This window comes from Symphalangus syndactylus, chromosome 1, assembly GCF_028878055.3.
Source record: "Symphalangus syndactylus isolate Jambi chromosome 1, NHGRI_mSymSyn1-v2.1_pri, whole genome shotgun sequence".
NCBI classification, from domain to species: Eukaryota; Metazoa; Chordata; class Mammalia; order Primates; family Hylobatidae; genus Symphalangus; species Symphalangus syndactylus.
In genome coordinates, this window is record NC_072423.2 from 89,907,951 (window position 1) to 89,935,834 (window position 27,884).

The 27,884-nt window shown below is 44.4% G+C and overlaps 2 protein-coding genes across 12 annotated transcripts in view; one reads left to right on the forward strand and one right to left on the reverse strand.

The window, feature by feature from the left end:
- Positions 1–13: 13 nt before the first annotated feature.
- On the reverse strand, positions 14–27,722 carry CPSF7 (cleavage and polyadenylation specific factor 7). Of its 5 annotated transcripts, none has more exons than XM_055281219.2 (10): positions 27,614–27,722; positions 26,882–26,990; positions 18,581–18,799; positions 17,661–17,764; positions 17,138–17,283; positions 13,286–13,700; positions 12,845–12,963; positions 8,979–9,147; positions 8,161–8,328; positions 14–1,989 (listed from the first exon to the last, which is right to left on the reverse strand). In XM_055281219.2, exons 2-9 carry the CDS (start codon positions 26,933–26,935, stop codon positions 8,166–8,168), a joined length of 1,389 nt encoding a protein of 462 aa, XP_055137194.1. In that variant the 5' UTR covers positions 26,936–26,990; positions 27,614–27,722; the 3' UTR covers positions 14–1,989; positions 8,161–8,165. The 5 variants fall into 5 exon arrangements, with proteins under 5 accessions (XP_055137194.1, XP_055137115.1, XP_055137034.1 ...); XM_055281140.2 differs by having other exon boundaries at positions 17,111–17,283; XM_055281059.2 differs by having other exon boundaries at positions 17,111–17,283; positions 27,457–27,675.
- The window catches only part of LOC129484016 (succinate dehydrogenase assembly factor 2, mitochondrial), a 66,334-nt gene continuing 65,644 nt past the window's right edge, over positions 27,195–27,884 (forward strand). For 6 of the 7 annotated variants that reach the window (XM_055281461.2, XM_055281785.2, XM_055281862.2 and 3 more), the window contains exon 1: positions 27,757–27,881. In XM_055281461.2, the coding sequence (XP_055137436.2) occupies positions 27,846–27,881 (36 nt within the window). In that variant the 5' untranslated portion in view covers positions 27,757–27,845. Of the gene's footprint in view, positions 27,882–27,884 lie in introns of all 7 variants that reach the window. The other variant, XM_055282034.2, reaches the window with a different exon arrangement.

The window sequence follows — 27,884 nt, forward strand, 5'->3', positions numbered from 1 at the left end:
GCAGTATAAAAGATTGACAGCGTCATCAAGTTTATTACACAATTTTCAACCTATCAGAAAGACAAACAAATCACCGACAACAGGGGGACGGGACCTTGGCCTTTTTGAGGGATGGGTGTTTTTTTCCTTTTGCTATCAGGAAATAAAACTAAAAATGGTGTCATTGAGTAAAAACAAAACAAATGGGGAGAAAAAAATTCTCCGGGTAAACGGCATTTCTGGTATTCTATATATATTTTTCCTTAAACTGTCACCTTTTCTCTACATTTTAAAAGACACCCGGAGTTGCTCTCAATAAGCACATCACTTAACACTTGGCCAGTTGGGTGGGGTGCCATGTTCTGAAGTGGAGGTGGGGATGGGGTTGGGGGACAGGGGAAAAAAAGCTCCAACCTGTAGCCTCTGTCCCAAAGGAATGTGCCTCTCCAATCCTGCGGGGGACTCCCTCAGTGACTGAGGGCTATATGAGAAACGTGCTGGGAACAGAGGAAGGGTTTAGTCCAATTCAGTCTCTATCCTCTGACCCAGAAGGGTCTCTAGTGACCCTATGTCTCACATGCCAAGTCTCATCTCACATGCCACGTCTCATGTTAGATGTCAGATGCCCTGTAGATGCATGCAGAAGTAGCATCACCCCATGGGTACCGCAGGACCTTGCTGCTGCCTCCTCCTTCAGCAGCAACCACATTACAATTTGGATGTTATGGAAAAGCAATTCCATTTGCCTGTAGAGAAAATGGCCCCCAGAATGCTGGTCCTTAGAACTCTGAGCTGAGTTCATTCAAGTCGGGCTCTGTTTCTTCTGGCTCCTCATCTGAGGCAGGAAGTATCTCCAGGCAGAGTGAGAGGAGCTATTAAGTCAATAGTCAAAAGGTGAAAAGACACCAAATTTGTGACTTTACCTGCCTACTAGTGCCAGGTTATCCCACAATAAGTAAAAGTATGTACCTGGGGGATGCAAGCCCATGCTTACATCAAACCTGAAAAAAGAAAAGCCTATGGAAGCAGGCCATATCCTGCCCAACTTGCTTCTTTCCCCATTCCTCCTGGTTACTTCACAAGGGTTCTTCATTGCTGAGGTCCCAATGTCCCCATCTCCCAATGGGCAGTACCTTCCTCTAAAACAAGGAAGTAGCCTTCTGGGGGAAGGGCTCCATGTGTTAAATGGAAAAGCCCCAGGGAAAGGGAACAACTAAGAGCTGGTTATTGCAAGAGGTACCCAAGCACTAAGCAGAAGAGGGTGGTAATTGGCTCTGCCAGGCTTCCCAGCAGCAAGCAACCTCATAGGCCTTCTCTGCTTAGGAGGGGCAAGTCCACTGAGAAGGCTGGGCAGCGCAGAGTTCAAAGAGTTCAGCCCTCTGGGAGGTCAAGGAAATAAACCGTCAATACGAGAGGGAAAGCAGGAACAGAAGTAGCTTTTCATAAGGTAATTTCTGTTCTCATGGTCCCTCCTCAAAGGGCTGGGAAGGTAAAGGAGTTAAACAAAGAAGTGGTATGTTAGCAAGGGGTTTGGACCCTCTTGGCCCCATTAAATCTAGTGCTGAGGGCAGGACCCTGGGCATATTTTGGCACACCCAGTCACTCTCCTAGATCCTGCATGGAGGATCTATTTTCTTTGGGAAGGAAGTCTTCCCATCAACCTCACCATTGAACTGCTCCCGGAGAATCAGAAACTCATACGTTTTCTTGGACAAAGCACCATTCTCTATGGAGACCAGGGGCCTGGACATGTTCTTTTCTTCCTGTCTGCCACCCCTCCCAATCACACGAAGTCTTTAGGTTCTTTCCCCTGGCAAACAGGAGGTGTGTGATTGGGAGGGCTGCCAAGCAGGCGTCAGTCCTGTGGGGCAGAGGGTATTCCCTGGGTGTCTGGAGGGAGTTAGGGGTTTGGAGGAAAGGGAAGGGGGTGGGGCGGCCTCCGTCCTTTAGTCCTGATCAAGGTGAGGAGATGCAAGTCCATTAAAAAAACATTTGCTTCCAACCAGACTCCTGCAATGAGAACATCAGAAGAGAAGAAAGAAAACACAAGTTAGAGGTTACTTTCTGAATGACGGGCTTATATAAAACACACATATTCTAACGCTACAACATAAGAAGCAAGGAATGCAGACAGAGAATGCAAGTCTGGGAAAACAAAGCAGGATTGTCTGACACTGGAAGTGGTAAGGAATGGTTGGAGGAGAAGCTATAGTGAGTAGAGAGAAAAAAAGCAGTGACATCCACTATAAAGATTAGGTGAAAAAACAACAAAATGAGGTCTCTGAAAGTTTGACTGAAAAGGGGACTTTGGCTGTAAAAGTATGGAAACTGTGACACTTTCAAGAAAAGTTGCTAAAAGGGAATAAGGTAAGTTTAAATATGGGTTCAGAAATCTATTCTGTGCAAGTCATAGCTTACCTTAAGGGGAAGGGGGAAAAATCTGGAAATGGGAGGTTCAGTGGTAAGAAAACAAGTATGTATACAACCAAATCCATTAATCCCCAAATACCCAAGAGGCCCTAGCAGGCAGGATGCACATACACAGGAAACTCTTAAATCCTTTTTTTCTTTTTAAAGGAGTCCTGGCTAAAAGTGCCTTTATGAGTATGTGTGTGCACAAACACAGCCCCAGAGGTTTTCCAAGATGTACTAAAACTCAAGATTTTAAGTCTTTCCTCGCTTGACAGCCATAGGTGAGGAACCAGGAAACATACTAACACTAAGCAGGAGTCACGTGGCCAGAACAGAAAGCAGAGCATGGAAGAAACCTAAATGCAGTTAAGAACTTTTACCCAAAAGTAAGGGTCTATTAAGCCACCTGTCACATGGCCACCAAACAAAGTTCCTAGTATACTCAGCCCTTGTTCCAATGCTGCAATATCCATCTGCAGGTGGTGGTATGGTCAGTCTGAGCATATTAAACAGAATTAATAGTCAAAGGGAAAATGAGGAATTAGAATTTCTCCTAATGCCCAAACCGGCAACACAGCCTACACACAAATGTTTACCTTTTATATAACTACTTCTGTAAAGTGGCCTTATAAAACCTAGAGGAGACATCTACGTCCTCCCTGATCCTTCTACACACCAAAATGACACTATTTTCAGCTTGGATCCTCAGAATCTGTATGGCCTAAGCCTTCCTGGCCTGTCTAAACACCTATGCAGGCTGGTATTTGTCCCATTTTCTCTAAGGGAAAACTGAAGCCCTCAGTGCACTCAATTTCACACCATTAGGGCCTCTGAATCTTTAAATTCGATCCAAATTGAAGAGAAAGCTCAGTTTTCAATGGATAATGAGGACAGGAATGAGGTGAGAATGACTATATTTCAAGTAGGATAATGTCTTAAAATAATGAGGTAACTGACATAGTAGAGAACTACAAAAAGTTGAAGACACAGGTTGCAGAGGATAACCTGTACACCAAGAGATGCAAGCCACAGCACTGAATTCTTAAATCTCCATGGCTACATTTTGGTGCCAATGTTGGAATGCAGGCAGAAATCAGAGATTCCTTCAGTAGGCCAATTAGCCTTCAGGCCCCAGAACTGGGACCTATGCTGAGAAAAGATGGACAAAGAAGGCTACTGTTCTATTGCTGCCTCTGGACAAAATGTACCTTTCACTCTCAGGGAACACCTGTCATCACAGAATATAAATACGATTCATTTCTAACTAAAAGGTTGCTATAAATGAGGACCATGTACCATCTTCCCAGCATGAAACTTCCTAAGCCATAACTTGGTCACTACAGATGGAATTAAGAGTGAGAATGTAAGAAACTGACATTCTTGGGGTGCCTGATTCAGTTCTTTCAGACTGTATTATTAGATGCAATAACCACTATTATCAAACGGGTGACCAGGAAAAGTGGGGTAGTAGAAAACCTGCCTCAGAGTTAATTTTTCCCATCTTGTCATGGGCCTACACAAGTCAAATGACGGTTTTCTAGGCAATATTGTCACAGCATTTTCAAAGTTATCAAAAAAGAGTTATCCTCATAATGGGAGAAATAGTCTCATCTTATTTTATTTTTATTACTATTATTTTTTGAGACAGGGTCTTGCTCTATTGCCCAGGCTGGAGTGCAGTGGCACGAACATGGCTCACTGCAGCCTCTATCTCCCAGGCTCAAGCGATCCTCCCACCTAAGTGCCCCCAAGTAGCTGGGACTCCTCTCGCCTCAGCACCCCCAAGTAGCTGGGACTACAGGAGCACACCACCATGCCCAGCTAGTTTTGTATCTCTGGTAGAGACGAGTGTTTTGCCATGTTCCTCAGGCTGGTCCCTGAGCTCAAGCGATCTGCCCCTCTCGGCCTCCCAAAGTGTTGAAGTTACAGGCATGAGCCACTGTGCCTGGCCCCATTTTATAAGTGGAAGAAATAATGCAAAGTGACAGCTAAAGACTCAGGTTGAGATGTTTAATTCTCAAACTACTGCTGGATCAGTGGATCTCGCTGGTAATTTCCCTGTCATAAGGCTGTCAGGAGCAAAGCCATCAGGAATGGTGACATGCAGTTATGTTCTAACTACTAAACTGAATGCAGCCCCAAAGACGACAGTGCATGCTCTGCACAGGTCAATCATCACCTTCCTGGTCACTCTTATCCCAGTCAGCTCCAAAAGACATACACAGTAGCCTACATATGCTTTTCAACCCACAAGTAACACTAGCAACTGTGCAGACTCAAACAAGAAAAGGGAGTTAGGACTGGACCAACACCAACTCTAATGCCTGCCTTCATGCCCACCTGAGACTGAATTAGGCCAAAGTTGTTTGTGGTCTCCATCTACATTAGTGTCTGCTTTTCCAGAGGACACATGGGCATCTCCCCAAACTCAACCTGCTGCAAAATCTAGAAAGAAGTACCTAGAGCCCGCAGCCTAACTGTTGATTCTACATGGGATACACCCTAGATTTCAATGATGTTAAGCACTCTAGGATTCTGTGGAATAAATGAGTGGCTAACAACAGAGAACAGAGACAAAAAATATTAGTAATTTTTCATCTTTCCACTTACTTGTTTGGGAGAAGATAAAAGCAATTCCTGGCTATAAATCTTTTTAAGCTAATGGCCAAAGAATAAGATAGAGGGCAGTAGCCAAACCTAAAAGGAGTATTTTGGGTTTTAGTAGGTTGTCACTAGGCAAAATACTGCTAATTTTCCACCTATTTACATTCCAGCTATTGCTCATGAACTATAGGGGCTCACAGGTGGTCAGAGTTTCTTTCTCCTTCTTCATCCAGACATCACCATCCCAAAGACACCAAACAGAACTACTATTCTTTCCCTCACCTTCCTTTTCAATTACCATTACTTTAGATCAAGCAGGCAAAAAATCAAGGACATCTTTTTTTTTTTTTTGAGAAGGAGTCTCACTCTGTCGCCCAGGCTGGAGTGCAGTGGCGCGATCTCGGCTCACTGCAAGCTCAGCCTCCTGGGTTCATGCCATTCTCCTGCCTCAGCCTCCCGCGTAGCTGGGACTACAGGTGCGTGCCACCACGCCTGGCTAATTTTTTGTATTTTTAGTAGAGACGGGGTTTCACCATGTTAGCCAGGACGGTCTCAATCTCCTGACCTCGTGATCCACCCACCTTGGCCTCCCAAAGTGCTGGGATTACAGGCGTGAGCCACCGCACCCGGCCAAGGACATCTTCCTAATGTACTTGATGTGAGACAGAAAAATGGGAAGTCCTAGAGACTTATAAATCTGCAACCACAAAACTGAGAAAGGACCCTGAAGTTACCTGGGTCACGCAGTAGCCTCCAGGAACTACAGACTGACCCCCAGCCACTCTGGCCTATTTTAAAGATTTCCATAGAAGCAGAGTCAACACCTGCTCCAATATGCTTATATACTAGAAACAATCTTTCCAGAAGTTTTCCTTCAGTTGGGATTGCTAAGCTGGTAGGATGCAACCTAAAGACACAGCAACCCCTCTGACTCCCTACCGATTATGGAGCCTGTCTAAGAATGAAAGTAACAGAGAAAAGCAGAGCTGAGAGATGCAGATAAAGTCTGGATGACACAGCCAGAGCCCCTGGATCCAACTAATCTTAAATGAACTTCTCCATTACTTAACAGTTTTTCTCCCAACTTTCCTGCTTTCATTTTGCTTCAAAAGAAAATTATAGCCAGTCGCAGTGGCTTCATGCCTGTAATCCCACAGCACATTGGGAGGCTGAGGCAGGGGGATCCCTTGAGGCCAAGAGTTCAAGACCAGCCTGGGCAACAAAGCAAGACTCTACAAAAAATTTAAAAATTAGCCCTCAGGAGGCTGAGGCAGGAGGATCATCTGAGCCCAGGAGGTTGATGTTACACAGCCATGATGGTGCCTCATGACAGTGCACTCCAGCCTGGGTGACAGAGCGAGACACTGTGTCTATTTAAAAACAAAAAAACAGCCAGGTGCGGTGGCTCACGCCTGTAATCCCAGCACTTTGGGAGGCCGAGTCGGGTGGATCATGAGGTCAGGAGTTCAAGACCAGCCTGGCCAAGATGGTGAAACCCCGTCTCTACTGAAAATACAAAAATTAGCCGGGCGTGGTGGTGGGCACTTGTAATCCCAGCTACTCGGGAGGCTGAGGCAGAGAATTGCTTGAAGCCGGGAGGCAGAGTTTGCAGTGAGCCGAGATCGTGCCACTGCACTCCAGCCTGGGCAAGAGTGAGACTCCGTCTCAAAACAAAACAAAACAAAAAACACAACAACAAAATAAACAACCTTGTCACTAAGTCTTTTCCAAAAGCAAAAAACCCTTCCGTTGAAGTTAATTATCCACCAAAGCCTCTAAACCTGTTAAAGATAATTTTTCAGATCAGCTTTCTCCTCTCTGACTAAAGCATATTAATTTTCAAAATCTTTTAAATAAACTAATTTTTTTTTTTTTAAAAGAGATGGGGTCTCGGCCAGGCGTGGTGGCTCACGCCTGTAATCCTAGCACTTTCGGAGACGGAGGTGGGCTGATCACGAAGTCAGGAGTTCAAGGCCAACCTGGCCAATATGGTGAAGCCCCACCTCTACTAAAAATAGAAAAATTAGTGGGTGTGGTGACATGTGCCTGTAGCCCCAGCTGCTGGGGAGGCTGAGGCAGAATAGCTTGAACCTGGGAAGTGGAGGTTGCAGTGAGCCGAGATCATGCCACTACACTCCAGCGTGGGCGGCAAAATGAGGGTCTGTCTCAAAAAAAAAAAAAAAAAAAAAAAAAAAAAAAAGATAGGGTCTCACTATGTTGCTCAAGCTGGTCTCAAACTCCTGCTTAAGTGATTCTCTAGCCTCTGCCTCCCAAATTACTGAAGTGCTGGGATTACAGGCATGAGGAACCCACCCGCCCCTCCTCCCTACCTTTTTTCAGACAAGGTCTCACTGTCACTCAGGCTGGAGTGCAGTGGTGCAATCACAGATCACTGCAGCCTCGACCTCCTGGGCTCGAGCAACCCTCCCACCTCTACCTCCTAAGCAGTTGGGACCACCACACTTGGATAATTTTTGTATTTTTTGTAGAGACAGGGTCTCCCTATGTTGCCCAGGCTGGTCTCGAACTCCTGGCTCAAAGAATCCTCCCGTCTTGGCCTCCCAAAGTGCTGGGATCATAGGTGTAAGCCATTGCGCCGAGCCTAATTCTTAAAATCATTAATGTTGCACCTTGAAAACGAAGTAGGCAATGGCCTTACTATTCTTAGTCAATTTTCCTAATTTTCTAAATTGAAAGTTCATAATGATAGTAACAATGGCTATTAATTATTGAGAACTTACTATGTGACAGGTACCATGAGTGCTAAATGGTCTACATGGACTCTCTCACTGAAACTTAGCAAGTTATTGGGACAGTTGCTTTTATTATCTTCATTTACAAATGAAGAAACTGTGGAACAGAAAGTAATATGGCCAACTATTAGTGGAGAAACTGGGATTCAAATTGGTACCTGAATGTAGACACCATACTCTCATTCAGATACCAGGTTAGAGCAGTCAAGAAACAAGCAGAAACAGGTGAATCTCAGGGTAAGACTCCCCATAAATGTGCAGAAAATCTGCCCTAAAATTAAAGTTCTGTAAATCAGAAGTTCCCCCTACCCTTGCTGCATTTACTTTTGCTTTAAAGAGAGAGAACTCTTCACTATAAATCTTTTTTTAATAAAAAAATCCCCCAGCAGCCAGGAACAGGGCTTCTCCCCACCTTTCTCAGTGGTGCCGGTCCCGTTCTCTATCCCGGTGTCTCTCGTGCTCCCGGTTCCTTTCTTGGAAATAATCATCATGCCGATCTTCATTATGAAGCAGATCCCGGTGCCTCCTGCTGCTCTCCCGGGACCGGCTAGGTGACCTTTCTCGGGACCGATGTCTTTTCCTATTAGAAAGATCCTTCAGCCTCACTCAGAAGGCCTACCACTTTCTTTCCAAGAATGTGGTGTTTTGGTGTCTTCCGATATTTGCCTAAACTATTCCTCTATTACTCTATCATGGGCCTACTGTCTGAGGATTTTAGCTCTTTGAGGACTAGTCTTTTTTGGGAAGATGATTAACAGGTAAATTTATCTGTTGAGAACATAATTTATCAGGTGCAGTACTAATAATTTTGTATGGATTATCTGACCTAATCTTTACAACAGGTCTGTAAGATAAATACTATCATTGTCCCTTTTTTAGAAAATGAGAAAAATAAGGCTTGGAAAGTTGACTAACTTCCATACGCAAGAAGGTCATACAGATAGTTAGCATTCCAATCCAAGCTTGTAGGGCTCCAAAGCCCATGTTCTTAAAAATACCTGTCTGTATTTTTTCCTACATGAGCCCACTGCCTCAACCCGCCAGATTCCAGATGTTACACTTATTAATGAAAGCATCTGATTAGTTTCTTCCCCAAAAAGACACGAAGGCTAAGGTCCAGACTTTCAGCCAGGTCTTTCCTAGATTCCCTGGGCTCCATTTGTCCCCACTCCCTATCTCTGGAAGAGTGCTGCTTGGGGCTGGTAGGTGAGGACACAATCACCAACTCACCTGGAAGAGCTCCCACTGGCACCCACACTGTAGGACTTGGCTTCGATGCCATGAAGACAGTCCTTAAGAGAGGAGATGAGGACACGGCAACGCTCATCATTGGCAACCCGGGACTGTTTGATAACTGCAATGGCTGTGAGCAGCGTCTCAATTGCGTCACTGTAATCCCCTGATAAAGGATGAAGGAGAAAGGCCAAGGGTGAGGAGAGATGGTAAACTAACTAGACCAAAAGGAGAACTCAGGCAGACACAAACCAAGAGTAGCTAGCTGTCCCAAACAACCGCGGTAAAAGAGACAAGGCAGATGTTGCAAGTGTAAAACTGAATGACACCTATATTCCAGCAGTTTAGAATCTGACAGATGTTGTCAGATGAACAAACTGACACATTGTTGTCCAGGGGCTATTTGACATCTATTAAAATAAACAACGTGCATATTTTTTGAGCCAGCAATTCTATTAAAAATTTTCTACTTCTGGTCACAAGTGTGTACGTTTAACAGTGTTTTAGTGATTTTTTTTTTTTTTTTTTTTTTGAGACAGAGTCTCGCTCTGTTGCCCAGGCTGGAGTGCAGTGGCCGTGATCTCGGCTCAACGCAAGCTCCACCTCCCGGGTTCACGCCATCCTCCTGCCTCAGCCTCCTGAGGAGCTGGGATTACAGGCGCCCGCCACCACGCCCGGCTAATGTTTTGTATTTTTAGTAGAGACAAGGATTCACCATGTTAGCCAGGATGGTCTCAATCTCCTGACCTTGTGATCCGCCTGCCTTGGCCTCCCAAAGTGCTGGAATTACAGGCGTGAGCCACCGCACCCGGCCAATGTTGTTTGTTATATTATCTTCAATAGGGTCTGGCTATATAAAGGAACATTGGTTCTACAGAACATTACACAGTTGTTAAAAAGCAGGAGGTAAACCTGTATGTAAACAAAGTAATCCATGTAAAGCCCTTAGCACAGTGCCAGGCACACAGTAAGGATCAATAAATGTTATATTATATGTTGATATAATAGGTGTCCAGAATATACTAATTGAAACAAGCAAGTTTCAAAACCATATCCTGTTTTTGTAAAAACAATAAAAATTATATAAATTGTCATATGTACAGAAAAAATTCTGGAGGAATATAAACTATAAAAGGTGGTCTTATTGGTGGTCCTTGTATAGAGGACTATTTTGTTTTTGAGACAGGTCTTGTTTTATCACCCAGGCTGAAGTGCAGAGGTATGATCATAGCTCACTGCATCCTTGAACTCCTGGGCTCAAGCCATCCTCCTGCATGCCACTTCACCTGGCTTATTTTTCAAAAATTTTTTTGTAGAGATGGGGTCTCACTATGTTGACCAGGCTGGTCTTGAATTCCTGGCCTCAAGTGATCCTCCTGCCTGGGCCTCCTAAAGTGCTGGGATTATAGGTATGAGCCACTGTACCTCATGAGACTTTCTAAACAATGTGTATTTCTACAAATTATTTTTAACCTACAATCAGATGTGTGTGTATATATGTTATTTACATAAAACATGTATGTGTAGTATATGTATACATTAAAAAAATTATGGCTGGATGCAGTGGCTCACACTTGTAATCCCAGCACTTTGGGAGGCTGAGGTGGGCGGATCACTTGAGGCCAGATTTCGAGACCAGCCTGGCCAACACGGTGAAACTCGCTCTCTACTAAAAATACAAAAACTAGCCAGGCAGTGTGGCATGCACCTGTAATGCCAGTTATTTGGGGGGCTGAGGCAGGAGAATTGTTTAAATCTGGGAGGGAGAGGTTGCAGTGAGTCAGGATCACACCACTGCACGACTCCAGCTTGGGAAATAGAGCCGGACTTCGTCTCAAAAAAAAAAAAAATTTATGCTGTCGTAAAAAACTAGGCCTTTCATTCCCAACTCTGAGCAATGCCTGGCTCAGGGATAGTGGTCATGGGGCGGGTACCTGCACTTTGCTTTTCCAAGCTAAGTTAAGAACATTAAGGACAGAAGTTAATACAAAGAAAATATGAATCCAGGCAGGGGTCCAGTGAAAATGAAGCCTGGCAGCTTCCTCTGTGCAAGGCAACAAGAACAGAAACTATGGAGAAACTGTCCAGTGGAGGCACAAGAATATGAAGACATCAGCTCCATCCTGGCAGGGAATTTTTGCCTGTTTTTGTAGCACCTTCAATAAGTATTTGTGGTTTGAATGACTGGAATGAGAACAACAGGAGATCAAGATTCAGTTACTGATCATCTTAGTGTGAAAGGGTTGATGAGGAAGAAGGAACAATGAGTACTTTATACTGTTCTGTGTATTTAACCCATATAACCCATGGGTATATATTACTTTTTAATTTAAAAAGACTAATTTTTTTTTTTTTTTTTTTTTTTGAGACACAGTTTCACTCTGTCACCCAGACTGGAGTGCAGTGGCACAATCTCGGCTCACCACAACCTCCACGTCCTGGGCTCAAGCAATTCTCAATTCTCGTGCCTCAGCCTCCCAAGTAGCTGGGACTACAGGCGTGTGCCGCCATGCCTGGCTTATTTTTGTATTATTAGTAGAGATGGGGTTTTGCCATGTTGGCCAGGCTGGTCTGAAACTCCTGACCGCAAGTGACTCACCCGCCTTGGCCTCCCAAAGTGCTGGAATTACAGGCATGAGCCACTGCACCTGGCCTAAAAAAGATTAACTTAGATGTCAATGTAGATTTTTCTGGTGGGAAAAAAATGAAGGGAACATACATACTTTCCGTCTTTAACCTACTCTGTGAATTCAAGTTTGGCAAGATGATGCAAAGATGAAAACTGAGGGAAAGCAGATAATATTTAGGGCTAACTTATTTCTTAGGAGATCTGATAACCTATAGACATTTATATTCATGTAGGAAACTCACAGGAAGGAAGTGAATATGGCTAACGTCATGATGTGAAAACTGGACCAGAACTCTGAAACTTCCTGTAGCCTCCTCTTTTAGAAACCAAAGATCTTATGCTCAGGGCTTTCAGAATCATAGCTGCTGGTTCTACCCACTTAATACTGAGAGCAGGGCAAAAGTTAGCTGTAAGGGCATAACATGCCTTAAGATGACATCTACAGACTTGCCTCTTTTTAGTATAGGCTACCTACCAGCTCTGCTTAGACTCCCAAATGTAATCAGATTTCATAGCAAAGCATTATCTAGGCTGGACGTGGTGGCTCACACCTGTAATCCCAGCACTTTGGGAGGCTGAAGCAGGCGGATCACTTGAGGTCAGGAGTTCAAGACCATCCTGGCCAATATGGTGAAACCTTGTCTCTACAAAAAAATACAAAAATTAGCTGGGTGTGGTGACAAGTGCCTATAACCCCAGCTACTCGGGAGGCTGAGGCAGGAGAATCGCTTGAACCCAGGAGGTGGAGGTTGTAGTGAGCCAAGATTGCATCACTGCACTCCAGCCTGGTCGACAGGGCAAGACTCCCTCTCAAAACAAACAAACAAACACATTATCCAGTCAAGACATCATTCCTAAAAAAAAAACCCAGGGTCTATATCTGGTATTGGGTCTACTACACAGACACTAGATCTAAAGATCAACCACTGAGATGGAGATTTCCACAAGGCAGGAATTTCATTCTACAGCAAACACCACATCGAGATGGTATTATTTATATTCTAGGCATTAAGTTGGTTTTCATGAGGGCAGGCCTAGATACAGGCTAAGTAATGCTGCCGGAGCTTCCCCAAGGCCAAGAAATCAGGTTACACATTGCTCTTCAAAGTGTGCCGCTCTTGATATCTACAGTACTCCAACTTTATCTTGTTGAACTTTTGCCAGTAGAAATGACAAAATCAGGAAAAAAAAAGTAAAGGTTAAGGAGAAGGCAGCAAAGGTAAGCATGAGTTACCTGCACTGGCTCCAGATACCGCTTTGGAAATGGCACTGCTGGAAATTGCTCTGTTTCGCTTCATGATATCTTCAAATTCAGCTTCACTCACTGTAGAGGGTGGAGGGCCCGAATCTCGGCTGTACAGAGAAAATACCATCCTTGATTGCTCATACCCCTTATTATTTTTACTGTACTCTACAATACTTTTGTAATTTTGGCATAACACACAACAATGCTAGACATCTGTAGCATTCATAATACCTGCTCCTGCATTTAATTAAGCACCTTAAAAAGGGATATAAAGGACATGGTACTACTTCCCAGGAGTCAATGCTATGATAACAGAATATCCATAGGGGAAAGAACAAGGATTCAGTGCTCATTTTCTCAGGGAGAATAAAATGCTTAATACACTTATTTATCCTGGCTCAAATCTGAAAGGAACAAGATAGTCCTTACCTGCCATGGTGGTTATAGGGGGCAGAGGCCTTCATGTAAGTATCTGGTGGAGGCCCCACTGTAGCGTTTGGTGGGGGGAAGAAGGCTGGATTGAGGTGAAGGGCAGGTGGGATGGCCCCAGGGGGAGGTACAGCAAGATGAGGAGGTAATCGAGGAGGTGGGGGCATGAGATGCTGGTAGTGGATACCAGGAGGAGGAGGAGGGACCCCAAAGCTTGAGGAGAGAGGTGGTGGGGGTGGAATTGGTGGTGGGGGCAGACCCATCAGGGGAAGGGCCGAAGGAGGACGATTGAAGTAGGGCAGCACACTGGGGGGCTTATCCACACGAGCAGATGAGGGTACAAGGTTCTCAGAGGGTGTGGCCCGTCCATCAGCAGAATCACTAGAATCTCGGGAATGGGCCCGTGGAGGTATTCCTATGAAGCAAAACAGAATTGACGTTACTGCCCAGGCTTTACACAAACCCATAGGACCAGTTCATCCTTCAGGAGTTATCAGACACCCTACAACGGAAGGTGACTAAAGTGGCTGAGAAGGTAAAACCATCTACTGCCTTTTTTTGGCTTCAGAGAAGGTCAGAAGCTACTCAGTGAAGACATTAAATCCAAAAAACAATATCGTCCTAAATCCTGTCAAAGAATGATTTCCATCCAGAACTCCAGAAGTGCTTCAGAACAGATTTAATTTATTCTTATATATATCTTCTATTTTTAAATGTAGAAGGATCCTGATAGCCCACGAGAAAATGACAGTGCTCACTGATGCTCAGGTGAATTGCAGTTGACTCGAAACCCCACATCTCCTGAAGAGTTCACGACCTCTCTCCTTAAACTAATACTAGTTAACCTCTTCCTGTTGCACACTTAAAATGTTCTCTTTGCCACAGGGTGTAGGCTAGGGAATTTACGGGGAGAGGGAGTGGAAGGAACTGGATGGCACTTCTATTTACATACTAAAACTAGTAATCAGGGTGAGAAAGAGACACACATGAAGACTAGACAACTGGAGGTTAAGTGAAAGGTAAGAAAAATTGGGAGATCCGCCAATAAAAGATCCGCCCACAGCACAAGCAGATGGCACACAGCTGACAGTAAGGATACTTAGCAAAAGCTTGCTACAAAACACGTCTCAAATCTGGGGAACTCCCGCTACATTTCAATGGCCAAAATCCTCTACTCCTCAGGGCAGCCTAACAGGAACACCATCACCACATGCTAGTATGGTGCTGTGCACAACAGGAGCTCAGAACATGTTTTAAACAGCTGGAAGCATGGATTCTGACATTGTCAAGTCACTTGGTTAAACTTGTTCCTTCTCTCCAGTTTAACAGTCTAAGCCTCTTTATTGTGGAATCCAATAGAAGAACAATATCACATGGCTTTGCGGGGGCGGTCTTGGAGATAGAAAGATGCCACTGGCAGCAAGTGAGGAAAGAGTGCTCCTTAAACTAGAATACGATAATATGACAGTTAATCCCAGCTCCTGAGTAAAACCTAAGGTGGAATCAATTATGTTGACAACCACCTAGATTTCTCTCTTACAGAACAGTGCCAGTTCTGTCTTGTTCTTCATGTCTCAAACACATGGCAACTGGCTCTTTCCTAGAGTTCTCTCAAACTGAAGAACAAAAAGGTATAAGGCAAGTGTCATCTGACAGCTAACCACTTTCCCAGCTACTACTGTTGTCATATCTGCAAGAGTTCTGTTTTGTGTCTATGGCTACAAGTCCCAAAAGACGCAACCATTTTTATGCAGAGGAAGTCCACCAGCTTTACTTAGTGAATTAACACAGCCCAGGTCCATCAGCATGACAGAGCAGAAAAACAGCACTCAGTTACACAATCTTTTCAGCAAAGAAAAGTAACACGAAAAGTAGCTGAGTAGAAGTAGAATGTTACCCCTCAATACAGCTGTAAAATTACATACCTAAGGAAAGTCAGGGGTGAATTACAGAAAGACTCCAAAACAGAGGGGACTTGAAAATACAACTTGTCAAGGAAGAAGAGTGTGTCCTTTCTAACATGGAACAGTAAGAGTTCACACCAAATCTATCTAGGCTGTCAATCTAGTTAAAAGAACAGCTGTTCCTATGCAAGAGCAAAGTGGTCCTATTTCTACCTGGAGGATACACCCAATCAAGACAAGGCACTATTTTGAGAGCTGGACCTAAGCAGTGACAGAACATCAGTGATGAAACTTTGCTGTTCCTCCCACTGTAGCAAAAGAAAATAAGGGTGGTTTCCTGTCTCAAGGAAGGCCTTGCAGGGTGGCTGCACTTTATGAGGTCAGGAAAATCCAAGGTCTAGTCCTCAGGTTTCTCAGGTTCAGAAACTTGCTTCAACTGGGGTGACTAGGCCCTAGGAGACTGATTCATGCTAACCAAACTCACAAGAGACTGATTCATAAACCATAAAACCAATTTATTAATTTACAATAAGAAATATAATTGCCAAGCAGACCAGAATATGTGTCGGCTGGTCAGTGCATTCTCTTCCCAATAGGAGACCCTAACTGGGAAACCAAATTAGCATCAGAAAGTGGCTCAGCAAGTACAGTCAGAATAAAGAGAGTAAGATGAACATTAGGGAAACTGTCCTCAAACTAAGGTAGTTCTGAGGTAACCTTTTTTCTTTTTTTGAGACGTTGTCTCACTCTGTCACCCAGGCTGGAGGGCAGTGGTGCAATCTCAGGTCACTGCAACCTCCACCTCCTGGATTCAAGAGATTGACCTGCCTCAGCCTCCCGAGTAGCTGAGATTACAGGCATGTGCCACCATAACTGGCTAAGTTTTGTATTTTTAGTAGAGACAGGGTTTTGCAATGTTGCCCAGGCTGGTCTCGAACTCCTGACCCCAGGTATCTGCCCGCCTCAGCCATCCAAAGTGCTGGGATTACAGGTGTGAGCCACCATGTCCAGCCCCTAACTTTTTAATTTTCCCCCCAAGATGGAGTCTTGCTCTTTCGCCCAGGCTGGAGTGCAGTGGCCTGATCTCAGCTCACTGCAACCTCCATCTCCCGGGGTCAAGCAATTCTCCTGCCTCAGTCTCCCATGTAGCTGGGATTACAGGCACATGTCACCACACCCAGCTAATTTTTGTATTCTTAGTAGAGATGGGGTTTCACCACGTTGGCCAGGCTGGTCTCAAACTCTTGACCTCGTGATCCACCCACCTCGGCCTCTCAAAGTGCTGGGATTATAGGCGTGAGCCACCGCGCCCAGCCTGTAACTTTCTTTACTAATGGGATATACCTGCCAAGCAGACTAAAACATTTGGTAATCAAAAGACACCCTCTCCCCTGGACAATGCTGGAGAAATACTGTTCAAGTCTTATTCTCCAACACTCCTCTTAGTTGATTCCTTACAGTATCCTTCCAATCAACATTTATGGAAAGATTATAGGCACCTTTTAGTTACATTTTAGGGTGGCTGCTTCTTGATAATTTATAGAGAGGCATGTTTTAAAAATTAAGCCCATTCACCTAATGCCAAGTTTTAGATAGAAACACAGAATTTAGAGGTAATGGAACTTTAAACATCATGTCACTAGTCCAGATGGGGAAACAGGCCCTAAGCAGTAAAGTGACTTGGCCAAGGTCACATAATGCGTTAGTGGCAGAACCAAACTACAACCTGAACCTACTTGACTCCCAGCACAATGCTCTTTCTTCTATATAGACCTATTCTGAGGACTACTTGTCGACCATGACACCACTCACAACCACCATCACCCTCCCTCAAACTCATTCACACTGTAGGCTGAGCCTACACCACAGAAAACAAACCCACAAACATCCCCCCCCCTTCATACAGATGGTCTCCACGTACCCCCTCTTGGGACTCGGACACACTCACGTTTCCGAGCCTGTGCCTCAAACTGTGACAGGTTCTGCCGGGTAGCCGGCCTCACGTCCACTTTTTCTCCATTAAGAACTTTCCCTGGTAGGAGTTCCAACAATTTGTGGACAGAGTTTTCAGAGGCTACCACCACCTCAGCATACCTTAGGAAAGAAAAATTAAAAATGAATGAAATCTGTAGACAACCAAGAGAAGAAAAAAGAAATTCTCTTCCACTTTTAGTAAAAATTGATAAAGCAAAGGACATCTTGCTAAACTAAACAGACACACAGCACTACTAACAACACAGAGATAGCCTAAATTTTTATCTTTTTGGAATTAAAAATCAGTATTCTTCGCCCCTTAACAGATGGATGTTCTACTACACTGCAGCTAAGTCCCTTTCTAAGGCAGTTTGCCGAAACCAAGGCAGTAAGCTGGGCCAGGGGTGGGAGGGATTAAAATCCAGGGCCAAAATATAGTGCAGATCTGTTACCCAGTGGTTACAAATTAAAAGGGGCTTCTCAAATCCAGACCTCACCCTTTGGACTGGCCATTTGCTCGATTCTCTGCAAATTTCAACTCCACCACATCATAGACTCCTATAGAGCGAATAACCTGGATCAGCTGCTGGTCTGTGGTCCACTGGGGCCGGCAAGATGGAAAAGGAAGAGATGTCAAGAGCTACACCCCCGCCCGCCAATGTCCCAAACCCAGGATTCTAGTCACAACTAAGTCCCCCCAGAGGAAACTCAAAAGCCTGGCAATATTTCAATTAGTGCAGACTTTTCTTATTGTCCTTATCCATACAGAATTCCAAACCCACTCACCCCCAATCTCCATCTTTAGAGATTATGAAGATTAAAACTTATTGTAACTTTGACTGCCATTTGGGCTGGCTGGTCATCAGTTCAAACATTGACAGCTAGCAATTTTTTAATTATAGATCTGACAGGCTAGAGTTGACCATTGCCAGAACTTCCCCCACCGTAAATGTATTTCCTAATTTGGAAAAACCACTCCCACCACCAGCCCCAAAACATTACAAAATAACTTGCAGAACAATAGTCACCACCTACCCCAAGTATACTAGAGTTATCAAGGTCTTTAATCCCCATCACCCACCATTATCACAGGACCATCTAATGACCACCAAGAGTTCAAGGTGTTCACTCTGAAATCTCGTCCCACAGATGACCCTGCTAGACATAAAGCCCCAGGGTCAGGGGCAGTAACAAGATGGCAGAAAAAGCAACTACCCACTTAATCATTGCTTTCTTCGGCACCAGTACGTCCTCAGGATAGTTCTCTTTCAGAGATCAATCCAACCTGATCCCAGGAAAAAGAAATCCAACCCCATCAGAGCACAAAACAGTGCAACAGTGGTTTCTGAAAATGCCATCACCTCCCAGTGCTCTCCCTCCATCCCACCCATAAGCATTTTTGGTTACCCACACTCACCCAGGAGAAGCTGCCCACATAGACGGCAGCTCGTCTATTACGCAGGCCACTGTAGGTATACAGAATTGCAGGGGTCTTGTTGTTGGGCTTGGGAGATGGCTCCTGGCGAACAGGAGGAGGTGGCTCAGTGCTGCTGCTTCTGTCATCTGAGGGCTGTGAGGTGGCTGTCAGCACATCATCATACAGGTCAATCTGATCTGTATTGTTGAACTCTGGGTCCTAAGAGATGAGGGGTTGCCAAAGGTAGGTTTGCAAACTTCATTTTGTTCATTCTATTTCACTCTAGTTTATTAGAATCCAGTTAAATACTTGGTAAAACATGTACAAAACTTCCTTGTTCTACCCTAGGAAACAAGGTAAGAAAAACCTCCTTTTGAAACTGTATCACTTAACTATGCTTATGTACATTTTTTTTCCCCTCCAGATTCTGTTAATAGTCTGTAAAGTTTCTGGCTTTAGCCACCAGCAAGAATCAAAAAGCACTGGGTGATTAAGCAAGCAAAGAAAGAATGCATAATGAGATGCATGGGCTGCTGTTATCAATAAGGTCAGCTTCTAAAGACCACATCTAAGATAAGCTAACGAAAACTTATTTTCAATATCTTATGCTATTTCCAAAATCAAGTGTTACATAAAATTCACTTGTCTATTTAATAATAAATTTATTTAGAAACAGAATGCAGAGGAAAAGTATGAAAGTGGGTACAAAAATGCAAAGAAGATAGGGAGTTACTGATTTAAATCCCTTGATTGGTACAAATGATGTAGGAAAGCCCTAAACTCTTTGTATACAATCCCATCTTTCCATCAGAGAAAATAAAAAATAAATAAAAGGGAAGGGAATAACAACAGAGGTTTTCCCCTACTAAGTTCTATTTCTTAAATGACATACAGACCCAATGCATTACCATGACGTGTATCTAGGAGACTTTTTTTTTTTTTTTTTTTTTGAGACAGGGTCTCACTTTGTCACCCAGGCTGGAGGGCAGTAGTGCAATTACAACTCACTGCAGCTTCAACCTCCTGGGCTCAAGTGATCCTCCCACTTCAGCCTCCCAAGTAACTGGGGACTACAGACATGCGCAACCACGCCCAGCTAATTTTCAAATTTTTTTTTTGTAGAGACAGGGTTTCACCACGTTGCCCAGGCTAGTCTGGAACTCCTGGACTCAAGTGATCCACCAGCTGCAGCCTCCCAAAGTGCCAGGATTACAGGGGTGACTACCATGCCCAGCCAATATTCAATGATATACAAAAAACAGTTAAAGTTCTCTAAAATATAAGGGCCAGAAAACAGGACAAGAACCTATATCATAAACTGTATCACAGTAAGCATTTACAATATGAATATGTATTATGGAAAATGTGCAAAATATATATTCTGCCTATGTGTTATCTTACTTACTATATACCAAAACCCCTAAAACTACACATACTACTACTACGGTATGCGATCTTAATGTTTAGGACTTTACAGGCTGGGTGCAGTGGCTCACGCCTGTTATCCCAGCACTTTAGGACGCAGAGACAGGCAAACTGCTTGAGACCAAGAATTTCAGACCAGCCTGGGCAACATGGTGAAACCCTATCTCTACAATAAATACAAAAATTAGTTGGGAGGCAGGAGGATAACTTGAGCCCAGGAGGTTGAGGTTGCAGTGAGCCACGAGTGGACCACTGCATTCCAGCCTGGGCAACAGAGTGAGACCCTGTATCAAAAAAAAAAAAAAAAAAAAAAAAAAAAAAAAAAAAAAAAAAAAAGCGTTCAGCATTCTACAATGTAATTATCTCAGAGGAATTTTTTTTTTTTTTTTTTTTTTTTTGAGACAGAGTCTTGCTCCATTGCCCAGGCTGGAGTGCAGTGGCACCATCTCAGCTCACTGCAACCTCCGCCTCTTGGGTTCAAGTGATTCTCCTGCCTCAGCCTCCTGAGTAGCTGGGATTACAGGCACACACCACCATGCCCAGCTAATTTTTCTGTTTTTAGTAGAGATGGGGTTTCACCATATTGGTCAGGCTGGTCTCAAACCCCTGACCTCGTGATCTGCCCACCTCAGCCTCCCAAAGTGCTAGGATTACAGGCGTGAGCTACCATGCCTAGCCTCAGAGAAATCTTTTTAAGGATTAGACAAGTATTTTATTTTTATTACAAGAATTAGACAAAACATACAAACAATGCTAAAGATAATGCTGCCAAAATGACAGTGACAGCAAGTAGTTCAGTGTTTTAAGGATGCTACGGCAGTTTCATATTGCTATTCTTTTGAAAAGGGAATAAAGGAGGCACCTAAGTTGTCTAGTACCCTGAAGAAACAGCTTCTCCAAGGCAACTAAAGACAGGTGGCTCCCATAACTTTCTCCCTCCAATATCACGGCAAGAACTGCTAATTCTGAAGTGATGTGAAGAAGACTCACAAAAAAGTTTACTCTTAGACCAGTCCTTGTATTATAAGAACCTTTGGAAACAATCTTTTAGTTTTTCAGTTTATCTGAAGTACAGTGGAAGAAAATACACACTAAGAGAATAATCTTGGGTTGTTCTGATAGAGAAGGGGGAAGGATTCTACTTCCTGAAGCATATAAATAATTTCAAATATTTTTTTTTTTTTTTTTTTTTGGAGACGGAGTCTCGCTCTGTCACCCAGGCTGGAGTGCAGTGGCGCAGTCTCGGCTCACTGCAAGCTCCGCCTCCCGGGTTCACGCCATTCTCCTGTCTCAGCCTCTCCGAGTAGCTGGGACTACAGGCGCCCGCCACCACGCCCGGCTAATTTTTTTTGTATTTTTAGTAGAGACGGGGTTTCACCGTGGTCTCGATCTCCTGACCTTGTGATCCGCCCGCCTCGGCCTCCCAAAGTGCTGGGATTACAAGCGTGAGCCACCGCGCCCGGCCAATAATTTCAAATATTAAAACACTCTAAGAAACCTACCAGGAGGGCTTAACCCTTGTAAAAACGTTAGAAAAAGAATAGCAAGAGAGAGTAAACTTTTAGGGGGCAACTTAACAACATGAAATTAGTGAGGCAAATAAGCACAGGAAGCTTGTTCCATGTAGTCAAACCCATAAAAAAGGATTGTGCATAAAAAGGGTCAGCATGTAAAGAATGAGGAGAGAAGGTAACACTGGAGAGGACAGAGTGGATAATAAAGGTGAGGTCAGCCAAGGCTAATGAGTGGGAAAACATTTTGTGTGTAAGTAATCACCATAAAATATTTCACAGCTCTTATGTCTCAAACTATCCCAACTCTAGACAAATCACTCTTCTATTCATGTACCAGGTATGGTGAGTTGCTCCTGTGGTTCAAGGTAGACAAAGGATTTATATACATCACTTGATCCTATCCAATGCTCAAATCCTTAGAAAGCACTACTTCACACCAAGATTCTTCTTTTTTTTCTGAGACAGAGTCTCACTTTGTCACCCAGGTTGAAGTGCAGTGGCACGATCTTGGCTCACTGCAACCTCCGCCTCCTGGGTTCAAGCAATTCTCCTGCCTCAGCCTCCCAAGCAGCTGGAATTACAGGTGTGCACCACCACACCCAGCTAATTTTATTATTTTTAGTAGAGACGGGGTTTCACCATGTTGGCCAAGCTGGTCTCGAACTCCAGACCTCAGGTGATCCTCCCACCTCAGCCTCTCAAAGTGCTGGGATTACAGGCGTAAGGCACCGCACCCAGCCTTCTTTTTTTTTTTTTTAAATCAAGGATTTTTCAAATGACACTTAAACAGAATAAGGAAACACATCATCTTGGATAATCGAATGGAACCAAATTGAGATTCCCTTCCACGCAGTATCTGTAATTCAGGTATATGTGTCTAAAATTTGTAATGTAAAAATTATCACTGAAAATTGAGTAGTGGACTAACATGCAGATTTGGACAGCTCAGAGACCAAATGCATCACTAGGAAACCCTTCGTACTATATGCTTAGGCAACCAATCCACTGTTTTAAGATCCCTTAAAGAATAGGACAGACTAGATCCTGGAGGATCTTGGTATGGCTACCACTTATAGAAACAAAAGGATTGAATGAATACAAAATTATCACAAGATTTAAATGGTCTCTCTGGGCCACAGAGCTTCAGTTCAAAGAAGCTGGTGGGAACTGCACAGGGCAAGTCTGTTGAGGGTTCTACTGAAGAAACAAGGTATCAAATTGTTTGGATTTTAATCCCCCAGCATCACAATTCATTTTACTTGTTCAGCTAGTAAAACGGAAACACAGTTAAGGGCTGGAGATATTTCTCAGGGGATTTATGCAGTGATAGATTAAAGTAAAATCAAATTCTACAAATTAAGTGAGAAGTACATTTTACATATACTGATGTTCAAAGTTTCATTCCAGGGAGATTAAACATGAAACATGTATTTAATATTGAATGACTACCTCAAAGAATTTTGTGTTTAATAGCACAGAAAGAACTGTGACTGTCTCATGAAACTTCCTGCTTCTCTATAAACAAAAGAGAACATGTGTGATTTTCAATTTAAATAAGATCTTCTCCACTTGTCTGCTCAATGTTCCTACCCTCCACCCTCTTCTTCCTCATATCCCACTGAGGGAAGTAACTAGCCTAGGATTTATTTTTCTCAGAACAACCAACTTGATACCATTGTTTATTTTAATTGTAACCAAGGCTTAATAAAAAATTTTGGCTTTATAATGACCATTTCCACAGTTCCCACTTCACACCCTCCTTGCCCTTCACTGTACATTGTCGTTGTCCACCACCCCTACCCACCAGGAGTGGAATCTGTTTTGAGTACAGGGACCCACTTTTTTTTCCTTTTATCTCACTAGTCCTGGCACAGTGCTTAGCAAACACAAGTAGCTCAATAAATAAATACTTATTGATGGACGTAAGGAAGAGAACTGGACACACTGTGCAAAGCCTGTCTCAGTATAAGCCAAAACTCCCAGCAGAGCAACTGATCTCAGTCACCCTTCCAGAGTGACTGAGAGCCAGTGTGAATCCCAGGACTCCCTATGTTACAGGAATAAAGTAGCTCTGGCAAAAACAGGCTTTTGCAGCAAATGCTCTAAGAGATCAGGGAATAAGTACCATAGGGTTCCATCTAGGAAAAGTATTAATTTTCCTTGCGGAGCAAAGTGCACATGAAGGGCTTCCTGTGCATGGGCCAGCTTGGGGCGAAATCATTAACATTCTTAAAACATTCTAAAACACAATTTGTACTGGGTGCCTTCAGACTAAGCCAGCTTCTAACAATTCTAGCCAAAGTTTTTTTTTTTTTTTAAACAATTTCTGTAGCTTCCAGATGACACTAACACTAACTTTGTCAAAAATAACTAATTTGCATGTGTGTGTGGGGGAAGCACTCATCCCCTCACCTTCCACAAAACATAAGATATTCAAAAATCACACTTTCTTCAGCTTGCCTAGTGTCAAATATTGCCTGTTGGATATATGTATCTATTAAAGTCCACATACTACCTTTAGCCTGTCTTAGACCCATAAAAAAGTCCTTTTTAACTGAGAAGACCAGAGAACAAACTGTTGAGACCAATAACTTCTACTCTAACAAAGCAGTGACCACTGGATAATGGGTTCTGCCTATTTCTCAAAGTGAAATGAATGGCACCATTATCAATCCACAAATAAGAAATTAGAAGGGGAAAAGCTTTTCATTAATAACAGAGAAGGTGGCTGGGTACGGTGGCTCACGCCTGTCATCCCAGCACTTTGGGAGGCCGAGGCAGGCAGATCACAAGGTCAAGAGATTGAGACCATCCTGGCCAACATGGTGAAACCCTGTCTCTACTAAAAATACAAAAATTAGCTGGGCATGATGGTGCGCGCGCCTGTAGTCCCAGCTACTCAGGAGGCTGAGGCAGGAGAATCACTTGAACCTGGGAAATGAAGGTTGCAGTGAGCCAAGATGATGCCACTGCACTCCAGCCTGGCGACAAAGAGAGATTCTGTCTCAAAAAAAAAAAAAAAAAAAAGAGAAGAACTAAGGAGCACTCTTGTTATCTTGGTGGGGGAAAAATATAATCTGCAAAAAGTCTGAACTGGGCAGAGTGGCTCACACCTGTAATCCCAACCGTTTGGGAGGCTTAAGTGGGAGAATCACTTGAGCTCAGGAGTTGAGAGACCAGCCTAGGCAACACAGCAAGACTTTTTTTTTTTTTTTTTTTTTTTTAAGGTAGTAAAAGTCTGATTCAAATGAATATGGAAAACTCAGGAAAACAATGATTTTGTACCTAAATTAACATCTATAACTTCTCTTTTATCCATAATTATTGGACTTATTTAAAACTAAAAATTTTTTTTTTTGCCATGCATGGTGGCTCACGCCTGTAATCCCAGCACTTTGGGAGGCCAAGGCGGGTGGATCACAAGGTCAGGCGTTCGAGACCAACCTGGCCAACATGGTGAAACCCCGTCTCTACTAAAAATACAAAAATTACCTGGGCGTGGTGGCCCACACCTGTAGTCCCAGCTACTCAGGAGGCTGAGGCAGGAGAATCGCTTGAACCCGGGAGGCAGAGGTTGCAGTGAGCCGAGATGGCGCCACTGCACTCCAGCCTGGGTGACAGAGAGACTCCATCTCAAGAAAGAAAAAAAAAAAAAGGAAAATTCATGTATTTAAGACAATCAGCAGCTATATTTAAAGGACCACAGTTAACCAGAGCAGAGACAAGAAACCTGCCATTAAAAAGTATAATTGGTGAAGCTGTATAATGGGTACAAGGTCATTACATTATTCTACTTTTGTGTATGGTTTATAATTTCCATGTTACAAAACCATAATGCATCAAAAAATAGATTTTAATGTAAACTTACGCCAAGTGAAAAATAAATGGCATGTATCTGCCTCTTCTGTTGCCTCATATCAAAGTCAGGTCCAACCAGGGAACTTTCCCTTTCTAACCCATTCAATACATGCTCTTACCAGGTCCTTATGTGTACCCACTGGAAGATGCCAAGTGGGAAGAGCCAGCTTACTTACATAGAATGGTGCTGAAAATAACCCAGGCTAAATATTGGTACGTTTTCAATAGAAATTTTGGAACATTCTTGAGAATTGACCTCAAGACTGAAAAACTGAACTGCATGGAAGATTATTTCTTTGAGAGAATTTTTCTTGTGTTTTTAAGAGTCAGGGTCTTGTTCTGTTGCCCAGGAGAGAGTACAGCGGCCCAATCATGGCTCACTGCAGCCTTGAATTCCTGGGCTCAGGGAATACCTCTTGCCTCACTCTCCAGAGTAGATGTGACTACAGGCACAAGCCACCACATCTGGTTGTTTTTTTTGTTTTGTTTTTACATTTTTGTAGAGACTAACCACACTTAAAAATCAAAAGTACATTTGCTACGGTATTCATGAGGACAGTGTTGATACCTGTTCCTTTACATTTTCAACCTGCAGCTGGAGAAGTGTAGTCCCCTCCACCGTGACAGTGCAAAGGCAAAGTAGAAAAGATAACTTTAACATGTAGTTTCAACTCCATTCCAATTAAGTTTTACTTCCCTTTATAAGTTGGTTGACTCCAGTCATGAGAAGTTGCCCTGTTGCCCTGGCTGGTACTGAACTCCTCGCCTTAAGTAATCTTCCCATCTCAGGCTCCGGAGCAGCTGAGATTACAGTCAAGAGCCACCGTGCCCAGCTCTAGATAAATGTCTGTATAATGTTCCCTGGCACAATAAAAACAAATCCAACTGAGGGTATGTGCGTGGGTCTATTATCTGTTTTCTAACTGGTTTGTCTAACGTCTTTACTCTTTTATTCCCTCTAGAAAGACTAAAGTTAATCAATACAATTTGATACCAAAATGCCTGTGGACTTCTCATGACTGGAGTCAACCAACTTATAAAGGGAAGTAAAACTTAATTGGAATGGAGTTGAAACTACATGTTAAAGTTATCTTTTCTACTTTGCCTTTGCACTGTCACGGTGGAGGGGACTACACTTCTCCAGCTGCAGGTTGAAAATGTAAAGGAACAGGTATCAACACTGTCCTCATGAATACCGTAGCAAATGTACTTTTGATTTTTAAGTGTGGTTAGTCTGACATCCAACTTTGGCTTCCTGGGGAGTAAATTCCACAGGTTGATTCACCATTCTATTACACCTGCTTTTTATTTGCTCTTAAATCAAAGCCTTTAAAATTAAGCCTGGAGCTTCAAATTAACATAAAGAGGAATGGAGTGTAGTCTTTAAAGTTTCCGCAGGGAAAAAATTTTAGACCAGATAGACGCGTGTTCAAGCCTAGGACTGGTACAGCTTGAAATCACTGCCAGTTTGCTGAAAATCCCAAAGCTCCTGATGACCCCTCACCTGGTTGAACTCCTCGTCAGCATATATATCAATCAAATCCACTCCTTCTGACATGGCTCCGGAAGGAAGATCGCGAGTCCGGAGGATGGACAAAGTAAGGAAGATGCCACTGCGGGATTCGGCAAAATGCAAGAATTAGAAGGCACGAGGGTCCTGGGCTGGGAGGAGGGTAATGGTTGCTAACCTCCCATCTCCAGAGACGCAGCATCCTGGCGGCCCCAGCTCGGCCCCACCCGCTCCGCCCCGCCCCCGGCCTCGCGCCGCCCCCAGCTCTCCCAGGCCGCCGGGGGTCGCTGCCCATCACCCTCGGGCCCGACCCGGGTAGCGCCGCGTCGGCGCCGCAGCTGCCTATGGCGTGACGGAAAAGTCCCACCCTCGGCTCCTAGGGGCCCTAGGACGGCGTTGCGAAGAATGACCGCGGCGAAGCCCGCAGCCCCTATCCGCCGCACCTGCCTAGCCCCCAAGGCGGCTCCGGCCAGGGCCCCCAGGTGTCAAGCAGTTCCAGCCGCCTCTGCTCCCCACCCAGGCCTACTCTTCGCCCCCAGCTAGGCCCGCCCCGCTCCCTCCCCACAAACCCGGCCCGGCGCGCTCTGCCTCCTCCCTCAAAAGGCCCGCGCCTCCCTCCGCCCGCAGACTCTGGCCGTCCCATCTCAACCGACCCCCTCCCCGCCTCAGTGCCGGCCCGGACCCCTCTTCCGGCCCAACCTGCCCCCGGCCGCGCGCCCCCGTTACCGGGAATATGGCGGCGGCGGCGGCGAGTCCGGACTAGGCCCGAAGCGCGCGAACCGCTCTCCGCCCCAGGCCCCGCCCCCCCGCCGCCGGCGTCACACGCACCGCCACTTCCGGCATACGCAGGGACGCACCTTCCGGCTCACGTCCTCCGTGGCTGCCGTAGTCGGCTGGCCGGGCGGCTAGGACTTCCCGGAAGTGCCCGAACAGCCGGTTTCCGGTGCAGGTGGGGAAAATGGCGGTGGCTGCAGTGTTCTCGACTTCGTCGCGGGTG